At 40.4% G+C, this 16,929-nt stretch overlaps 1 protein-coding gene across 2 annotated transcripts; it reads left to right on the forward strand.

The window, feature by feature from the left end:
* The first annotated feature begins 455 nt into the window (after positions 1-455).
* Positions 456-14,762, forward strand: usp46 (ubiquitin specific peptidase 46). 2 transcript variants are annotated; one of them, XR_015127141.1, is made up of 10 exons: positions 456-870; positions 5,026-5,106; positions 5,489-5,702; positions 7,871-8,109; positions 8,587-8,663; positions 8,765-8,848; positions 8,930-9,127; positions 12,206-12,284; positions 12,375-12,582; positions 12,680-14,762. XR_015127141.1 is itself a non-coding variant. In XM_086282772.1 (9 exons), exons 1-9 carry the CDS (start codon positions 835-837, stop codon positions 12,474-12,476), a joined length of 1,110 nt encoding a protein of 369 aa, XP_086138898.1. In that variant the 5' UTR covers positions 456-834; the 3' UTR covers positions 12,477-14,762. The 2 variants fall into 2 exon arrangements, 1 of the variants encoding a protein (XP_086138898.1); XM_086282772.1 differs by having other exon boundaries at positions 12,375-14,762.
* Positions 14,763-16,929: the final 2,167 nt, after the last annotated feature.

Consider the following 16,929-nt stretch of genomic DNA (forward strand, 5'->3'; position numbering starts at 1 on the left):
TTTATTATTATGTTGTTTCAGCAACATTACATTTAAAAACTGTACTTCTGAGTTAAAATATATATTTATAATTTTAATAAATGGCAAATTAAAAAGGCATGAACATTTTTTTGTATCGAAAAAATATCGAACCGTGACACCAAAGTATCGAACCGAACCGTGAATTTTGTGTATCGTTGCACCCCTAGTATTGACAGCAGCAAAAGGTGTCATATAGCAAAAAAAGCTGCTGGTTTTAGACCTGAAAACATATTTTTTGCCTCACACCACTTCTCTATGGGGGAATTACTTTATGTCACCAGAAGGCTTTTTGCATAAACCCTTCAGTCCTTTTAAATTTCATAAATCACAAAACGAACTACAAATCCCTGCTCAAAATCATCGCAGATGATTGGTTGCGGCTCACTTAAACGCCACTGTGCATGTCTGCATATGGCTCTTCAATCACGTCAATCAATTCGGTTAAATCCGGACCAATCAGGTCCGGGGGTTTCCCTTGGTGGGCGGGACTGTAGTGCTTCCTCACACAGCAGGCTCGTTTCCTAGACGTTGCTAACAACCTGCTGCCTGCAACTTTCGCCTGTCTCCTCGTGCACTGTCGTTTTCCAGCTGAGGGGTGTTCGATATGTGCGCGAGGATGCAGCCGTGTCCACACTGAGAGTCCCCCTCAGCTCCGTGCCGGCTGCATGGTGCTCCGTGTCTCTCTGCCTGCTTTCTGACGCTTGAGGTTGCAGTCTGGCCTCCAGCCGCGACTGCGAATTAACTTCATTGCTCAGCGTCGCCTTGCTATGTTTATTTTATAAAGATGGCGGTGAAGGGGACACTGTAAACTAAATGACTGTCAGAAACATCGCCTCCATTTGTAATATGGTGAGTAACTCGCTGCTTTTCCGTGTTGATATCGATCCGCTTGCAGGCACTGTGCTGAACCTGTGTGTGTGTGTGATGAGTCGCCTCCCACCTGCACCCAGAGAATGTGCACACTGCAGGTTTTTTTTTTAAAACGAGTATACACAGTAGTTTAAATCGTGGCCCCATACTTTAGTTAGTTGTCGCTCAGACAGGGCCCCTTTTGTGCACCTTTGCACGCTGAAGCTTGCCAGTGTTCTGACAAACCATCCTCCTTTGGCAAAACGTCCTACCATAAGTAGTTTATGCACATTTCTGCTGTCACAGAGTAATTCCACCACAAATTTAACTAGGTATGATGGTTTGCCACTTAACTTTGCCCATCACAGTATGCTGTAGCTTATATTCATATAGCCAGGACGGTTTGCCACTTCATTTTACCCGTTAAAGTATGTTTGTAGGTCACATTCACAAAGGTAGCATGGTTTGGCACTTCATTTTACCCATCAGAGTATGTTTCTAGATCTTATTAACAAAGGTAGGACGATTTGCCACTTAATTTTAGCTGTTAAAATATGCTTGTAGGTCACATTCACAAAGGTAGGACGGTTCGCCACTTAAATTTGTGTTGTGCCCATACGCAGAAACAATGGGTAGGATGGTTTGTCAGGTAGGATGGATTCCCAGAACACGTGGAGCGTTTGCATTGTGTGTTGCATCCTGGCGAGACAACACAATGTACAGTTTGTATAGTTGTCACCGGTGATTGACAAGAGGGATGGGGGAGCGTGCTGCCTTTGACAGCTTGGTGTGATTGCATAATGTGGTGCTGCAGCAAAGGACCGGTTACATCCTGGTAGCATAGAGCAGGAATCTGCACTAATCTGTGCTCCTGGTGTGTTCAGGGGCAGTGAAGAGTGGGTAAGAACAGACTTAAACGGCTCTGCCTAATGCCAGTGGCCTTTGCTTTATTTAGACTAGATGCTAATGTGAAAAGCCTGCAGTGTCAGTCAGAGCTGCTAGAGTTCTTAGATTGCACAGACTGATATATTAATCCATATCTCATCAGGATGTGTGGTGTTTTTCTTTTGTTTCTATATATATTTTCTATCTATCTATCTATCTATCTATCTATCTATCTATCTATCTATCTATCCATATCCATATCCATATATATATATATATATATATATAGTTCAGTATTATTTATAGAGCACCAAATTACAATAACAGACACCTCAAGGCACTTTATATTGTAAGGCAAAGACAGTATGAGCACTTGGTGACAATGGGAAGGAAAAACTCCCCTTTAACAGGAAAAAAAACCCTCTAGCAGGAGCAGGCTCATGGAAGGGCAGCCATCTGCCACAACTTGTTGAGGGGTGTGGGGAGGAAGACAAGACAAAAGACACATTGTGAAAGAGAGAGCTGAGATTAATAATAAGACATGGGTAAATGAACAGTGCTGTATAAATACACTGAGTGAAAAGAGGTGAGTGAAGAAGAAACACTCATGGGAAGCCTCCAGCAGCCTCTGTATATTTCAGTGAAACCAAATGCGGTTTTTAAATGTAATGTTGCTAAAATAAAAAAAATAAATCTATCTGATCGAGAAATCACTCATCTTTGGAAAAGAGAGTTTACAGAGAAATGTCTCTTTCCAAAATAAAAGCTATACTATACGCTTCTTCTGGGCTATATTCTCAGCAGCATATTAAACATACCAGGTCCCCATACGGAGAATCATATGCTAACGGCTGTCTAAATGACTCGGGTAAAGTTTGTAGCATGCGTGCTTGTTGTTTTTGTCTGCTTCCACTTGTCTTTGCACTAGGATGATGTCGGCGTAAATAAGATAAGATAAGATAAGATAACCTTTATTAGTCCCACACGTGGGAAATTTGTTTTGTCACAGCAGGAAGTGGACAGTGCAAAAGTTATGAGGCAAAAATTAGAATACAATAAGAATAAATACAGTACACAACTGTACAGAATAGAATAAAATAAAATACTATATACAGTAGAATAAAATAAAATAAATATACAATAAGATAAAAATAGAATACAAATACTATATACAACTGAGTAAAAATACAACGATGACAGAAAGGATTATTGCACTTAGTATTATTGCATATATATGGATGTGTGTGCTTGATCAGTTAAAGTCTTTATTATGGAGTCTGACAGCAGTGGGGAGGAAAGACCTGCGAAATCTCTCCGTCCCACACCGTGGGTGCCGCAGTCTCCCACTGAAGGAGCTGCTCAGTGCTGTCACAGTCTGCTGCATGGGGTGGGAGATGTTGTCCATCAGGTGATGTGCAGTGATATTCGTTGTGTTCCCACTAGTGCTGTCAGCGTTAATCTCGTTAAAATGACATTAACGCCATAACGCAGCAAATCTCCGTTAACGAGTTACCGCGGATCGCCCCGTGCGTGGGGCTGGACGGCGTCAACACGTTAACAAGCTAACTGCGCTAACGCACTAGTTCCCACCAATTGAGCATTGCGTGGCACATCCAACATACTGTTTTAATTTTGTCCATGACGCGCTTACCATCAGGGTCATGCTTCACATGAAAACCAAGATAGTTCCAAACGCCAGATCTGAATGAAGGTGGGGGAGGTTCAATTTCGAGCTTAGCTTCCGTCTTGCTAGCTTACGCTGCGCTCAGTGGATCTGCACTCAACAGTGCAGCCTAGGCGGAGTAGTCGAACACAGATTCACTGAGCGCTCAACACAGACAGCATCGTCAGAAGAAAAGTTGATAAAATAAATAAAAAAATTTGTATTGTTCGATACATATGCGTACCGAACGGTTCAATACCGATACGAGTATTGTTGCATCCCTAATATATAACTACACTAGTGAAAGCCTCCCAACAAATGTTTCACCAAACATAAAGCAGGAACAAGCAGTTCACAGGGAAGCCATCATCATGTGAATTTAAAAAAAAATAATAATAATAATAATTTTTTTTTATCCTGATCGAAATATCAGATCGGCGCATCCCCCAGTCAGTAGGTCCCTAACCCTATTTATTAAATAATCTTAACTAAGTAATCTAATCGAGATGTTACAAGTTAAGGACGCACTGATGGATATGGGCCGATAAAATGCTGCAGTGTATTGCACCAGTCATTATATTATCATTATTATTATTATTATTAGTATCCATGGATTTTTCTTAACACCGACTAACCTAAATTGCACGTTTTTGGACTGTGGAAGGAAGCCGAAGTACCTGGAGAAAACTCGTGCAGGAGTAAGGAGAACATGTAGACTGCACACATGCAGGGCAACAGGTTCAAATTAGGAACCTTCTTGCTGTGAAGCAACAGTGCACCTTCAGTGTTAGATGAATAATTGTTATTTCAAGCTTCTGCCTTAATCAAAAAAATATGTAGAAAGGAGCATAATATGTCTCCTTTAAGAATTTATTCCTTTCTAAATTAACAATACCACTGCCCGCTTCCTGTTATCAGGAGGAGCTCAAATTTCAAAGTGTGGTTTCAGATGTCAGTAAAGGTTGGATGTGATATTTCATGTGTGGATTCTCCTTGGTAATTCGTCTCTCCTGGGACCTGCATGTCTCCCAAAACATTGGAGACTGGAAGTGGTAAGCCGGACAGACGGGTATCCATTGTTTGCTTTGACAGATGAGAAATGACAGTCATTAGAAGTCAAAGCCTTCCCCAACCTAAATTGTCTGCTGTGTTCACTCAACAAAGCTGTGATTCATTTGAAAAAGCTTTGAGCTCTGACAAGAGATAAGTGCTCTGTCTCAGCAATTGGGTGCAGCAAGAGTCCCGACTTTTGATACGGGTCTACCTGTTTAGACTATATCCGTTTTCTACATTGACATGACTTGTTGTTCTGACGAAAGGAAGCAAGATGTGCAGAAGTGTGTGCTTTCTGCAGAAAATTGAGATCTTTACATATTCCAGAAATAATAATTTTATTAATTACAGAAAAAGTCAGTTTTGTTTTGCCTCATAGCTGCAGATGTATAGCTGCTCCTGGCCCTTGACTATGCATCATTTCCATATTCATTTGCCTGTATATTCACACACCGGACTAAGCAAATAAGTCTGTCACTGAAATCTACTGAAATGATTCAAATGGAATATGAGATGATTACGATGACAGAGCGTCTCGTGTTTTGTCCTCTCAGGGCACCAATGCCTCTGCTCTGGAGAAAGACATCGGCCCGGAGCAATTCCCAATCAACGAACACTACTTCGGATTGGTCAATGTGAGTATCACTAAATCCTCGCTTGCATTAACAAAAGCCATTGCCAAACAACAGTGGTGTCATTTTTCAAAACAAAATGCCACGGGACCGCAGTGAGTCATGTCCTCGGCTGGTCAGCGGGTATTCGAGGTAACAATGTTGTTTGTGAGACTCTTGGCCAAACGGGGATGTTCTGTTTCCTTAATGAGACATTTATGTAAACACACAAGTTTCTCAACGCTCTAGACACTGTGTCTGCCAAATGGATAACAACAATAGAACACACTGGTGTTTTTCCACGAGCTATTAACAGATAATCTAAAAGAAATATTCGAGTCCTTGTTTTAAATCGCTTCCTCATCACGGTTTTGTGTCGATGTCTCCCTGTGGTTTTCTCCCTCAGTTTGGAAACACGTGTTACTGTAACTCAGTGCTCCAGGCTCTGTACTTCTGCCGGCCTTTCCGGGAGAATGTGCTGGCGTACAAAGCCCAGCAGAAAAAGAAGGAGAACCTGCTCACCTGCCTGGCTGACCTCTTCCACTCCATTGCCACGCAGAAGAAAAAAGTTGGCGTCATACCGCCCAAGAAATTCATCTCCCGCCTACGGAAGGAGAACGGTGAGCATACATCATAATGAAAGTTTCACAGTCGGCCTTTGTTATATCATGTGCTGGAATTGTATGAACACAGAAAAAGAATAAGAACTGTGAGGTCTACGCCATCTACAGTGGCAGGAAGTTACACGAACCTTATATTTTGGATAATGGACCTTGTGGTAAAAAATATAAACATATGTTTGGTTTTTTTGTGTGTTTGTTTTTGGTTTTTTCCCGATTGCCAAGAATTGCATAAACACTTTATTCTTCTATATGTATGTCCAGATGTACTCTTGATTAAGTAGTGGACAGTCCTCAAGATCTACTTTTCAAAGTCCGCCAACCCTTCCTGTCTGAACAAGGACTACCGTCAGCCCAGTTGGAGTTTGTTCCTGGGATGAAAACCTCACTGGAGAGGCAGCTCAGCATATTTTTTAGTTATTGTTCACAAAGTACTTGGCTAATTTGCAGAGAAGCACCTTATAAATATTTGCTAATTAATTTGTCACTTCCCCAAAGCAACAAGTACCCCCATATTCTGATAATACAGGGTTTAAGGGCACTTGGATCTCATCTCAGTTAATCGTTTATGAACCTTGTGTCATACAGGCTGCTTAGACTTATTTTGCAATTTTGGTTGTAAAAGTTACAAAGTACTTCTGATCTTTCAGGAACCGTTCAAATTTTCTCTTTAGCTCGAAATAGTTGAGGAGTTACAGTAATATGAAAAGCACATGGTAATCTCTGTGCCGAGCTGATTTTTCTTCCTGTGTTCAGACAGCAGTGCCTTGTGAATGCTTTGTGCTGCCATGAAACACCAAATATCCCCTTAAAGGTCACTTTTTCTTCTTCCCGAAACCGTTTGAATTGTGTCTCTAGCACAAATGGTAACTGAGTTACTGTCATTTATAGAGTGCTTGTAAAATGGGCCTGCCACTGGTGCTGTTTAAAAATAAATAAATAAATAAAAAGGGGTTAATCCCATTGAGGTGTCCCAGTTTTAGTGTTCTGGTGTTATGTGCTGGATTACTGGAAGAAGAGTCTCGCATTAATAATTTCTCAGAAGAGTAATTTTTCTTGTCAAAATTTATATGCTCAAAACATTAAGACAGTGTGTTGAAGAATGACTTAAGTGTCCGTCATGTGGATCCTTTCACACACACGTGTCCATAAATGGAGAGCTGAGTGCTGTGGTTTAGTTTAGTGTGCTTTTGAGCTACATTACAGTCTGAATATTTGAAGTGAAAGGCAGGTGCGTGTTGGTGGTAAGGTCATTCAGAGTAGAGCTGACAGAAAGGCTGACTGTTCACTGCTGTCCATATTGAGGAAGCTCTTTATGTGCATGAACAATGCAATCTCTGTTGAGACCCAGCTTTGGTCAGCTGGCTCATCTCTGGACGCTTTTTTTTTTTTTTTTTTTTCTTTTTTCTTCCCCCTCGGCAGCCGCCACCATTCCCTTCTCATTTCCCCCTTTATATACAGATCTGTTAAAACAAAGAATGTGTATGGATGTTTTTATTATAAATAAACCCTGCTGATTTTACTTACAACATGTCAAGGCAGACATTTTCAAAGTGCAGCATCGCAGTGAGAGTAATGCAGGTGTAACAAATCACTGTAATGACAGCTGTTTTCTGCTTGTGCCAATGAACCAGCAGTTATTACTGTTATTAAACACACCTGTAGTTTTCAGAACTACAACAGCTGTTACTTCCCCTGATGTAACATAGAAAGAACCAGTCGATACTGGTCTACCACTTCTTTATCTATACTGGTGCACAGTTTTTACTGTATTCTATAGAAAAAAAGTATATTTTGAGGGGTTAGGAGCAACGTGCTCCAGAAACGTATTTTTTAAAATAAGGTTTAATTTGCTAAAAAGCTAGCTTTAGAGATGGCTTAGGGCAAATTTTGTTAATATATACAGATCTAGGCTAGCTGCTTCTCCCAAGCGCCTGCTTTATGGTAACAGTTACAACCTTATTGGTCCTTTTTTGGGGGGCTCATTGAATAGCTGTGGTCCAGTCCTTTATCTGTAGCACTGATCTATTAAGCTTTCAGATGTTTAAATTGATGCATAGGTTTAAATAACAGCCTCCTGTAGGCCCATTGTGGTAGAAATATTATGTATTTCTATTTATTTCTGCAGGAAGTTGAAGTTGTATGCATTTATCTCTGTCTCCTTCCAGATCTGTTTGACAACTACATGCAACAAGATGCACACGAATTCCTCAACTACCTGCTGAACACCGTGGCTGATATTCTGCAAGAGGAGAAAAAGCAGGAAAAGCAGAACGGGCGCCTCAAGAACAATGGCACCGCCGTCACCACCGAGGCTGAGACGGAGAACAAGACGGAGCCCACGTGGGTTCACGATATCTTTCAAGGCACACTGACCAATGAGACGCGCTGCCTCAACTGTGAAACAGTATGTATGCTCCTGGATTTTCTACACCGTGAGTTTATTAGAGAGGTAGTTTGTGCTATCTGGTAATGGATTTGCTGGTGCACGAACAAGAGATCTCACCTGAATAAGTCTGAAAAGGGGATTAGCTCTTTGCAAAGGTGCTGAGAGACATGGGAAGAAAAAAAAAAAGAGAATCAGTGAGAGCTTCTGAGGAGCTCTGACCACCCGGTTTACGTCAGGGCCGTCTGAGGTTTTGTCCTCACCTTTTTTGAGGGCAAGGAGTGAAACAGGTTCCCCAGAACAACCCCTGCAAAACACCAAGGCGATGCAGGGTGCAGAGACAAAAGCCATTCAGTCAAATAAGCATTTCAAAGACTGGCTGAGTGTGTGTAGGTGTGAGTGGGTGGCTGTTCTGTCACAGAACAGCAGGCTTAGTCTCACTGACTCTGTCAGTGTAACAACAGATGAGTTACATCGGTGTCTCTCGCTGTCTGACAGGTGAGCAGCAAAGATGAGGATTTTCTGGATCTTTCTGTGGATGTAGAGCAGAACACATCAATAACACACTGTCTCAGGTAGTATTGATTTATTATACATTCAGACGGAGCTGACATATTCCCTTTGGTGTGAGTGAGACTCAGTAATTGAGCCTCCTGTGGTCTGCTTGTTCCTCCAGGGACTTTAGTAACACAGAGACTTTGTGCAGTGAATACAAATACTACTGTGAGACATGCTGCAGCAAGCAGGAAGCACAGAAACGGTCAGTAAAGCACTCCGTTTGACCACCAGTGTTATGTTCCTGCAGAAAGGCTCCTTCCTAAGCATGTATTCTTCACTGCAGGATGCGTGTGAAGAAACTTCCTATGATCCTGGCGCTACACCTCAAGAGGTTTAAGTACATGGAGCAGCTGCACCGCTACACCAAGCTGTCCTATCGGGTGGTTTTCCCATTAGAACTCCGTCTCTTTAACACGTCTGGGGATGCAGTCAACCTGGATCGCATGTATGATCTAGTAGCTGTGGTGGTGCACTGTGGAAGGTATAGTATACTGATTATTATACATATAGCAAAAGTACGTGTGATGGATCTTGTCACACCTGGTAAAAGTAGATATGTAAGGCTGTTATTGTGTCATGTTTTGAAATTTAAAAAAATAACACTGTTCATTTTTTTAAGCCTCTACCAACTCACTGATCAGACTTTACATTTTTTCAGCTGACCCATAAAGGCAGTGGAACGAGAACCCCGCACTATGAAACAAATTCAACATTGCCAGGATATTTTTCCTTATCTGGCTTCACCTGCCCCAACGTTAGCAATCAGGCTAAGCAGTTACTCAAAGAGCTTCGTAAGTCAACCTAGGCTTTCCCAATCTGCGTCATCAGAGAAAGACAGAGACTTTAGAAACTGCTGAAAAACTTTAGACCCTGCTGACATCCTCGCTCAGACGTTTGAGGGATCTTCCAGGAATCATGATGTTATTTTCTGGTGAATCAATTGGTCAGTAGGAGGTGATTTCATGCCTGTTGATCGCTTATTGCCAGCGTAACCTGCTACAGAGCTGGGTACATCTGCAACACAAATGACCACAGAGATGTACCTCAGTAAAAAGTGAACCATCTTCCTGAAAATCAGGGGTTAAACCTGCAGTTACCTCGCTAAGTCCCACATCCTGTGTTATAGTTCAGGCTTCAGGTCTCTGGGTAAATCCACACTAATAGGTTTTTATTTTAAAAAGCATACTTTGCATTTTAAAATAAAATACTTCTAAGATAAAGTATTTATTTATAAAAAAAAAAAAAAGAAGTCTGCTGACGATATAATTGACACTAGACAAAATACTTTACAACTCCACAAATTTATTAGTGCAAAAAAACCATCAATGTATTTTAACTTAAACAAGCAGCTGTTTTTTATGTGCATTAAAGTTATATACAATTTAACAGTGAAAATGCAAATTCCTTGCTGACAGTTTAACCAAAAGGCATTTCCAGTGGAAATTGGCCGACAGATCCTCAGGATAACCATGTGTAATATCCATAAATCTTAAAAAGAGGTTATACACACACAATACGGTAATATTATGTTGAAGCACAGTACGTATCACTCCGTGAGGCTCCTGCCTACGATAGCCGTAATGCTCCGACAATCCATCAAGCTGTGCGGGTTCGTAGCTTAGCAAAGTCACACTAAAACATTTGACAGATTTTCGAGCGCCGTGTACATAAAATCGTTTCGAGGTCAGTAAACACAACCAGAATTCAAACATAAGGCACACGGGATTATAAGGGGCACTGCCGATTTTCAGAAAAATCAAAGGATTGATTTAAGGTGTGTGGTATTTTCCAAAAAACGCGGTAATAACGACGGCCCGCTAGCATGCTCTACCAAAAATAGTGCTTTGTTGTGACGAAAGCTAAACCAGTTCCACACCACTGAAGTTGCAGCATTTTTACAAACCAGTTCTGGTTCATCCGTTTCATTCAACGACCCGCTTTCACCCTTCTCATTCTCCACCATGCTTTTTCTGCCATATGCGTATGAAAACAAAGGCACTGCGCATGCGTGTTTTACCCATATTCTATCGCGATATTTCATTTTCTTATTGTTGCCCAACATTATATCGGTATTACCGTGAACGGTATGATATGGCCCAGCCATAATTTTCAACCAGCACAAGTTGAAAAGTGAAATATGAAGTAAAAACTAAAACTGAGTCAGTCCCATAGGCTCCCATTCCAAATCCTCAGTTTCACAACATACCATAATTTTATTTATATAGCACTTTAAAAACAACATATGGCCAACCAAAGTGCTGTACACGAGAAATAAAAAAAATTAAAAAAAAAGCAAAATAAGAATAATAAATAAAATAACAAAGCATTAGCAGTGTCAGTTATCCACTGAGTCCAAAGCCAGCAAATAAAAACGAGTTTTTAACCTGGATTTAAAGACCACCACTGAAGTAGATTGCCTAATGTGAAGAGGAGGATCATTCCAAAGCTTCAGGACCACAATAGAGAAAGCTCGGCTAGTTTAGGGACCAAGAGCAACAGCTGCTCAGCTGATCGGAGTGAACAGCAGATGTAAACATGTTTACAGCCTTGTACAGAAACAGTTTTGCACCCTGCAACGAATTTCCTCTTCAGCAGCTGTTAAGGACCTTGCATAATTTAATAATTTAAAATCTGTCAAGTCTTCTTGTTTGCAATATTGTGGGTGTAGCTGCTTTAACTGGCAGGTGGTTGTCCACAAAGGCAACTGTAAATGGGAACTCTCTGCTGGGCTTCACCACCAGATTGTGGCGCACAAAGTTCAGATTGTCTGGTAACTGAACCACTTCTTTTTCCAGAAAACTAAGTGATGGTCAAAATGTTAACACTGAGGCAATAAAATCTGACTTCCTTACATCACAGTGCCTATGTCCATCTTTTATAATCTTTGCGTCGCCAGCTCTCTCCTTCCTCTTTGTAGAAGTGCACACTTTGTCGAGTGCATTTAAAATTTGTTGCGTCTGTAAAGACTGAATTTGTTCCTGTTACTCCGATCAAACTGGACAGTGTAACACTTTAAAACTTGGCGTGAATGTGTCCTAAAAGATTAGCATGCCTTTTATTCTGTCTTCCTTCTCTCACCCCAACCAGTGGCAGCAGATGGCCCCGCCCCTCCCTGAGCCTGGTACTGCTGGAGGTTTCTTCCTGTTAAAAGGGAGTTTTTCCTTCCCACTGTCGCCAAAGTGCTTGCTCATAGGGGGCCATATGATTGTTGGGTTTTTCTCTGCGTGTGTTATTGTAGGGTCTACCTTACAATATAGAGCGCCTTGAGGCGACTGTTGTTGTGATTTTGCACTATATAAATAGAAATGAATTGAAAAGTGGTGGTTGCACCTGGCCAAGAGCAGTCACTTCCTTCATATTATTACAAGATCTTCACAGATTTAAGGTATTAGCTCTCAAACCACATAAAGTTGCTGCTCAGAATTTCCCAAGTCCCAAATCACTATTAAATGGCAGTGAGTGCACGTGTGGCCAGTTGTGGTTAATTTTGTGCAAACGACAGGAGGAAGTACGCGTGGGCAGAGTTAACGATTTCAATGTTTGTCTTTTGTCTCCTCAGCGGCCCAAATCGAGGTCATTACATCACTATAGTGAAGAGTCATGGCTTCTGGCTGCTGTTTGATGATGACATTGTGGAGGTGCGTGACTGTTAGTGTTGGCCTATTTGTTCCTTGACTCCTCTGTTTGTTTGCATTGCCATTTAATCTCATCTTACCTCTGTTGTGCAGAAAATTGATGCCCAGGCCATTGAGGAGTTTTACGGTCTTACCTCAGATATCTCGAAGAACTCTGAGTCGGGATACATCCTCTTCTACCAATCCAGGGAGTGACGCTGGAGAAGGATAGGAAGGACTTTGTTTTGTTTTTTAAACTTCAGCCTAACAGACTCTTCATCTCCATCCCATCCTGCTCCTCCTCAAGTCAGACCTCTCTGAAGTATGTGCCAATCCTCTGCCCCAGTCTCACCCTCTGGGTTTTACCTCGTCTATTTCTTTTCTCTGTCACTCTCTTTATTTTGATTCTTGTCTTTTAGCCACCTGCATTTGGACTGCACTTTAATATGAAAAGCAAAAATGCTCAACAGCATGATCGGGGAGGAAAAGGTATTGCATCAAGCAGCCACTTGGTGTTCTCAACCAGGAAGGATTTGGTGCACATATAGACAGTTTCAGAAATTGTACTTTATCATTTTTATAAGATCTACATTATGTATAAGATCTACTTCCATGATGTGCCACCCAATCATACTTCCTTCCATTAGGGCTATTCCCCTTCCTTAACTGAGCTTCGGTGTATTTATGTCTTTAGTGGGTGCATGAGAAATGTATGAAGATGGAGACAAACACTGTATAATACGCATTGAGAGATTTCACGCATTTCTAATTTCTCAAGCAATATCTGAACACTAATTGGAGAGAACTCGCAAGCTTTAAACTACCTAAATATAAAGCTGTCAGCTGTTGACGGTAGTAGATTTTATTTTGTCCTGTTAGTCTGACCAGAAGCAATCAGTACTTAAACACTACACGCATAACACTACACATTGGGGAAAAAAATTCCTGCTGTTTTCACTTAAATCCACTGAATCTTTATACGTTATTCACATGGAACGCCCCAATTTATTGAACTCTGTATATTTATTACTTTTATATGAAATGCTGGTAACAAAGTAGTAATGTAATTAAGTGAAAGGCTCTTTTGAGAGCTTATACTGTATGTTTAAGCTCTGGCTGTTAAGGATAAAGTGCATGAAACGCACAAGTTGATAGGACAGGTTAAAAAAAAAAAAAAAGAAGCTAGGTTTAATTTTGTATTTTACATGTGGAATAAGAGATTAACTTGACGCAAGAGAGACACGACCCATTACTGCCTAATCTTTCGACTGAAAAAGCTAAAACGGTGCAATATGAGGTGAAAGTATCCAGTGTGACGTTTCCTGGTGAGATTAAAATACAGTACATTTAATTGTGAGTAGTAGATGTGCTGTTTGGTTTGGTTTTTCCCCCTCTGTTATGTGTCCCTTTGCAACCTTGGACTGCATTGTCCTTTCTTTTCCATTTCTATGGTGAATTATGGCTTAGGCATTTTCCTTTTAATCTGTCTCTGACTTTGATGATGTGTGCGTGTCTGATGTAGCACACTGCAATCCTGAAAATCTCTTCAAATTTAATGGTGATTGATACGATATCCCCAGTACTGTAAATGATCTCTCTGGCGCTTTTTTCTCGAGCGCAACATCAAACACTTTGTTTTCATGTGAACAACATTCCTGTTTGCTCCACATCCGAGGGAATCACCATTGCAAATACATCTCGTTATAAATAAGACGTAGGAATAGGATTTATGTTAGGTTAGTGTCTGTGTTTGTACATGAGAGGCGTGTTGAATGCGCTCGTTTCTGCTGTCTCATCCACGTAGTCTGTTTTCTGGGTGAAGTCATGACGAACACGTGCCAAAACTGGAGTCTGACCTTGCAGCAGTCTTTAACAGAACATTATTTTCTTTGTAAAGATGCAGCTGTACATATATATTATGTAGAGAAACACTTCTGGGAATAGCTAAATATTTTTTTAAAGTTGAGATCTGATAATGTAGAGACGCTCATGGCAAAGATTTTAGCTTAGCGTTAACCGTTAATAAAGAAATACTGTGCTGTTTTACAATCATGATTACATAATCAGAGTACTGAGCAGAAGCCACCATCTGCTGCTTTATGATAACGACTGGGTTAAACTGAGCCAGGGCAGAAAACGGTGGCTGGAATAGCAGACTTTTCAGACCCGGGTGTGATGAGAGAGACTCTTTCACGTGCTGATCTTCCATTAACACTTATGCACTCGCCCTTACTGAGATTTTCAGTCATTGCACTTGGTCTCATGTATCTTACTGTGATGGTGTTCTACCAAGAAGAGCTGAGGTGCAGAGAGTCCTGCACCGTGTGGGACCTGACTGAACTTGTGTGAGGGAAGGAGATGACTCTCCGTTTGGCAGTTAACTGAAAGTGCACTTTATTAGACGATGATGAGCTTCAATGCTTTAACATGATGAACCACAGTCTAACACACTCACTTTGAGTTAGTTTCTTCTGTTCAATAAAAATTGCTATCAACAATGTTTATGAATTGTTTGGTTTTATTCTTCTGTTGCATCACTATACGTGTCAGCTGACCAGTCCTTATCAGTTTTTATTCCATTTTTAAGTTTACTTGGATTTCCTGAGTATGTTTGCTTATTTAGGTTTTGTTTTTATTTTAGAAAATGCTTAAATTGTATGATTTGTCAGAGGTAGAAATAAGGCATTCATAAAGGCTATAACAAGAAGCACCCAGAGAGCACACACTTCCTGTAAGATGGCTCGCTCTTTGGTCAGTATTTACTTTAAAGGTAATAGTATTTAATTTTGTATTTATTTATGTCCTCTTAGTTCTTTTTAAAATGTACTTTAATAAGTTTGTAGTGCAGTAAAATCTTTACTTTCATTACACTATAACAGTATGTAGGGTTGGGTAATGGATGATTAATATCAATTCTTACATAACTTGACATACATAACTTGAGCCTATTATATAACACACTACAATATATTTCTAAATAGGCAACTCATCAACTTGAAAGAGAGGCATATGAAATGTAAAACTGAGATTAGCGGTCCAGTGTGACATGATATTTAGGATTCCCACATACAGATATATTTCTTCCATGTTGACAAGACAACGGCACTAGAATTTCAAGCAGAGTTTTAAAGATCAGATATTTTATAAAATTTTGAACTAAAAAAAAGTTTGACCTTATCTGACCTTGAAGAAGAGGTCAGAGGTCCTGCGTAATACTGTATTTAGAATCCCCATATATCACTCCCTGTAGGCCTATATGTTCTTAACATAAATACAAGCAGTAAGTAAGTAAACAAGTTTTAATTTTTTTCTAAATATCATTAGCATTTTCACATTCAGCTCAATTAATCAACCCTTAAGGAGAGGTCAAATGTAAAATCAAATCTTTACATGGTAATTTCTATATGTTGACAACACACACCACACTTGTAAGGATCATAGTTTGATAAAATCTTTGTCAAGCTATGACAAAAATCTACAATCTTTGACCAATAAATCATCACATTGAACTTGAAGACCTTGTTGGATGTAAGGCCATTTTTAACGGACTGTTAACATGACCCCACTCTACGCTTCTACAAAGTTTTATCAGAATTGATTCAAAACATTTCGGGCTATCGTGTTTACACACAGAATGACACTTACGCACGCTAACGATATCATAAATAAAATATTACAGTATTGTATTACAAGTGTCACAAGATATCACAAGAGTTCAGGTCATTTGAACTGGATAAATATAACACCAGAGCAATAGTATTGTTGCAAAGATGGGCAAATAAAAACAGTCAGCAAGATCATACTTCTGTACACACTTGTAAATCTATGACTACCTCAGAACAAAGGTATAGTGTCATGGATTCGGCTCAGCTGAATCTGACTAAAATGTTCTGGAGAGGCTTCAGACTGGCAGCATATGCATAACAGCTCCAAACATCTTGAACCTGAATGGCTATTGCATGGAAGACATGGTTCAATATTTCAGCAAGCAAATGTTCGAGAGTGGTGGACAAACATGCAAAACAAATACGGTTATTTCTACAGAAGGAGCGGAAAATAAATCTCCTCTGGTGTCATAATACTAAATGCACTCAAAGAGCTTTTTACTTGCCCCATTCACCCATTCATACAAGCACTTTTTTCAAGCACTTATTCCCTTTAGGCTACTTAGACATACCTATTATCGTGGCTTAAGAGTTGGCAGTTTGTTTTGTAATTGGAAGGTTGCTGGTTCGAGCCCCGGCTCAGACAGTCTTGGTCGTTGTGTCCTTGGGCAAGACACTTCACCTACCGCCTACTGCTGATGGCCAGAGGGGCCGATGGCGCGTTATGGCAATTACCATCTAGCAAAATATTAGGATCATCTTTAAATTTGTTACTACGTGATAATTTAATATGAGACCACAGAACTGATAACAGTTTGTATGAACGATGAGATAAGCCCGGAGATCAATGGGCCTGTATACCACATATTTATCAGAAGAAAAAACTAATTGGGTAGATCACTCATCACCTCTACAGTAGCCGGCTCTGTCCACATCATATCTTAGTCTGAACGAAACTTCCTGTTTGTTTTGGTTTTCTTTGAAAATTAGACAGTGCGCTTGTCTAACCAGCTATCAGCTCAGTGTCCTCTCAGTCACCCTGAAATCTCAGCTAATCCCTCGGG

This window comes from Aulonocara sp. 'chitande type north' Nkhata Bay, linkage group LG23 (assembly GCF_057382095.1).
Source record: "Aulonocara sp. 'chitande type north' Nkhata Bay isolate Kocher_YH1m ecotype deep benthic linkage group LG23, A_spYH_male_GT1.1, whole genome shotgun sequence".
Lineage (NCBI taxonomy): Eukaryota > Metazoa > Chordata > Actinopteri > Cichliformes > Cichlidae > Aulonocara > Aulonocara sp. 'chitande type north' Nkhata Bay.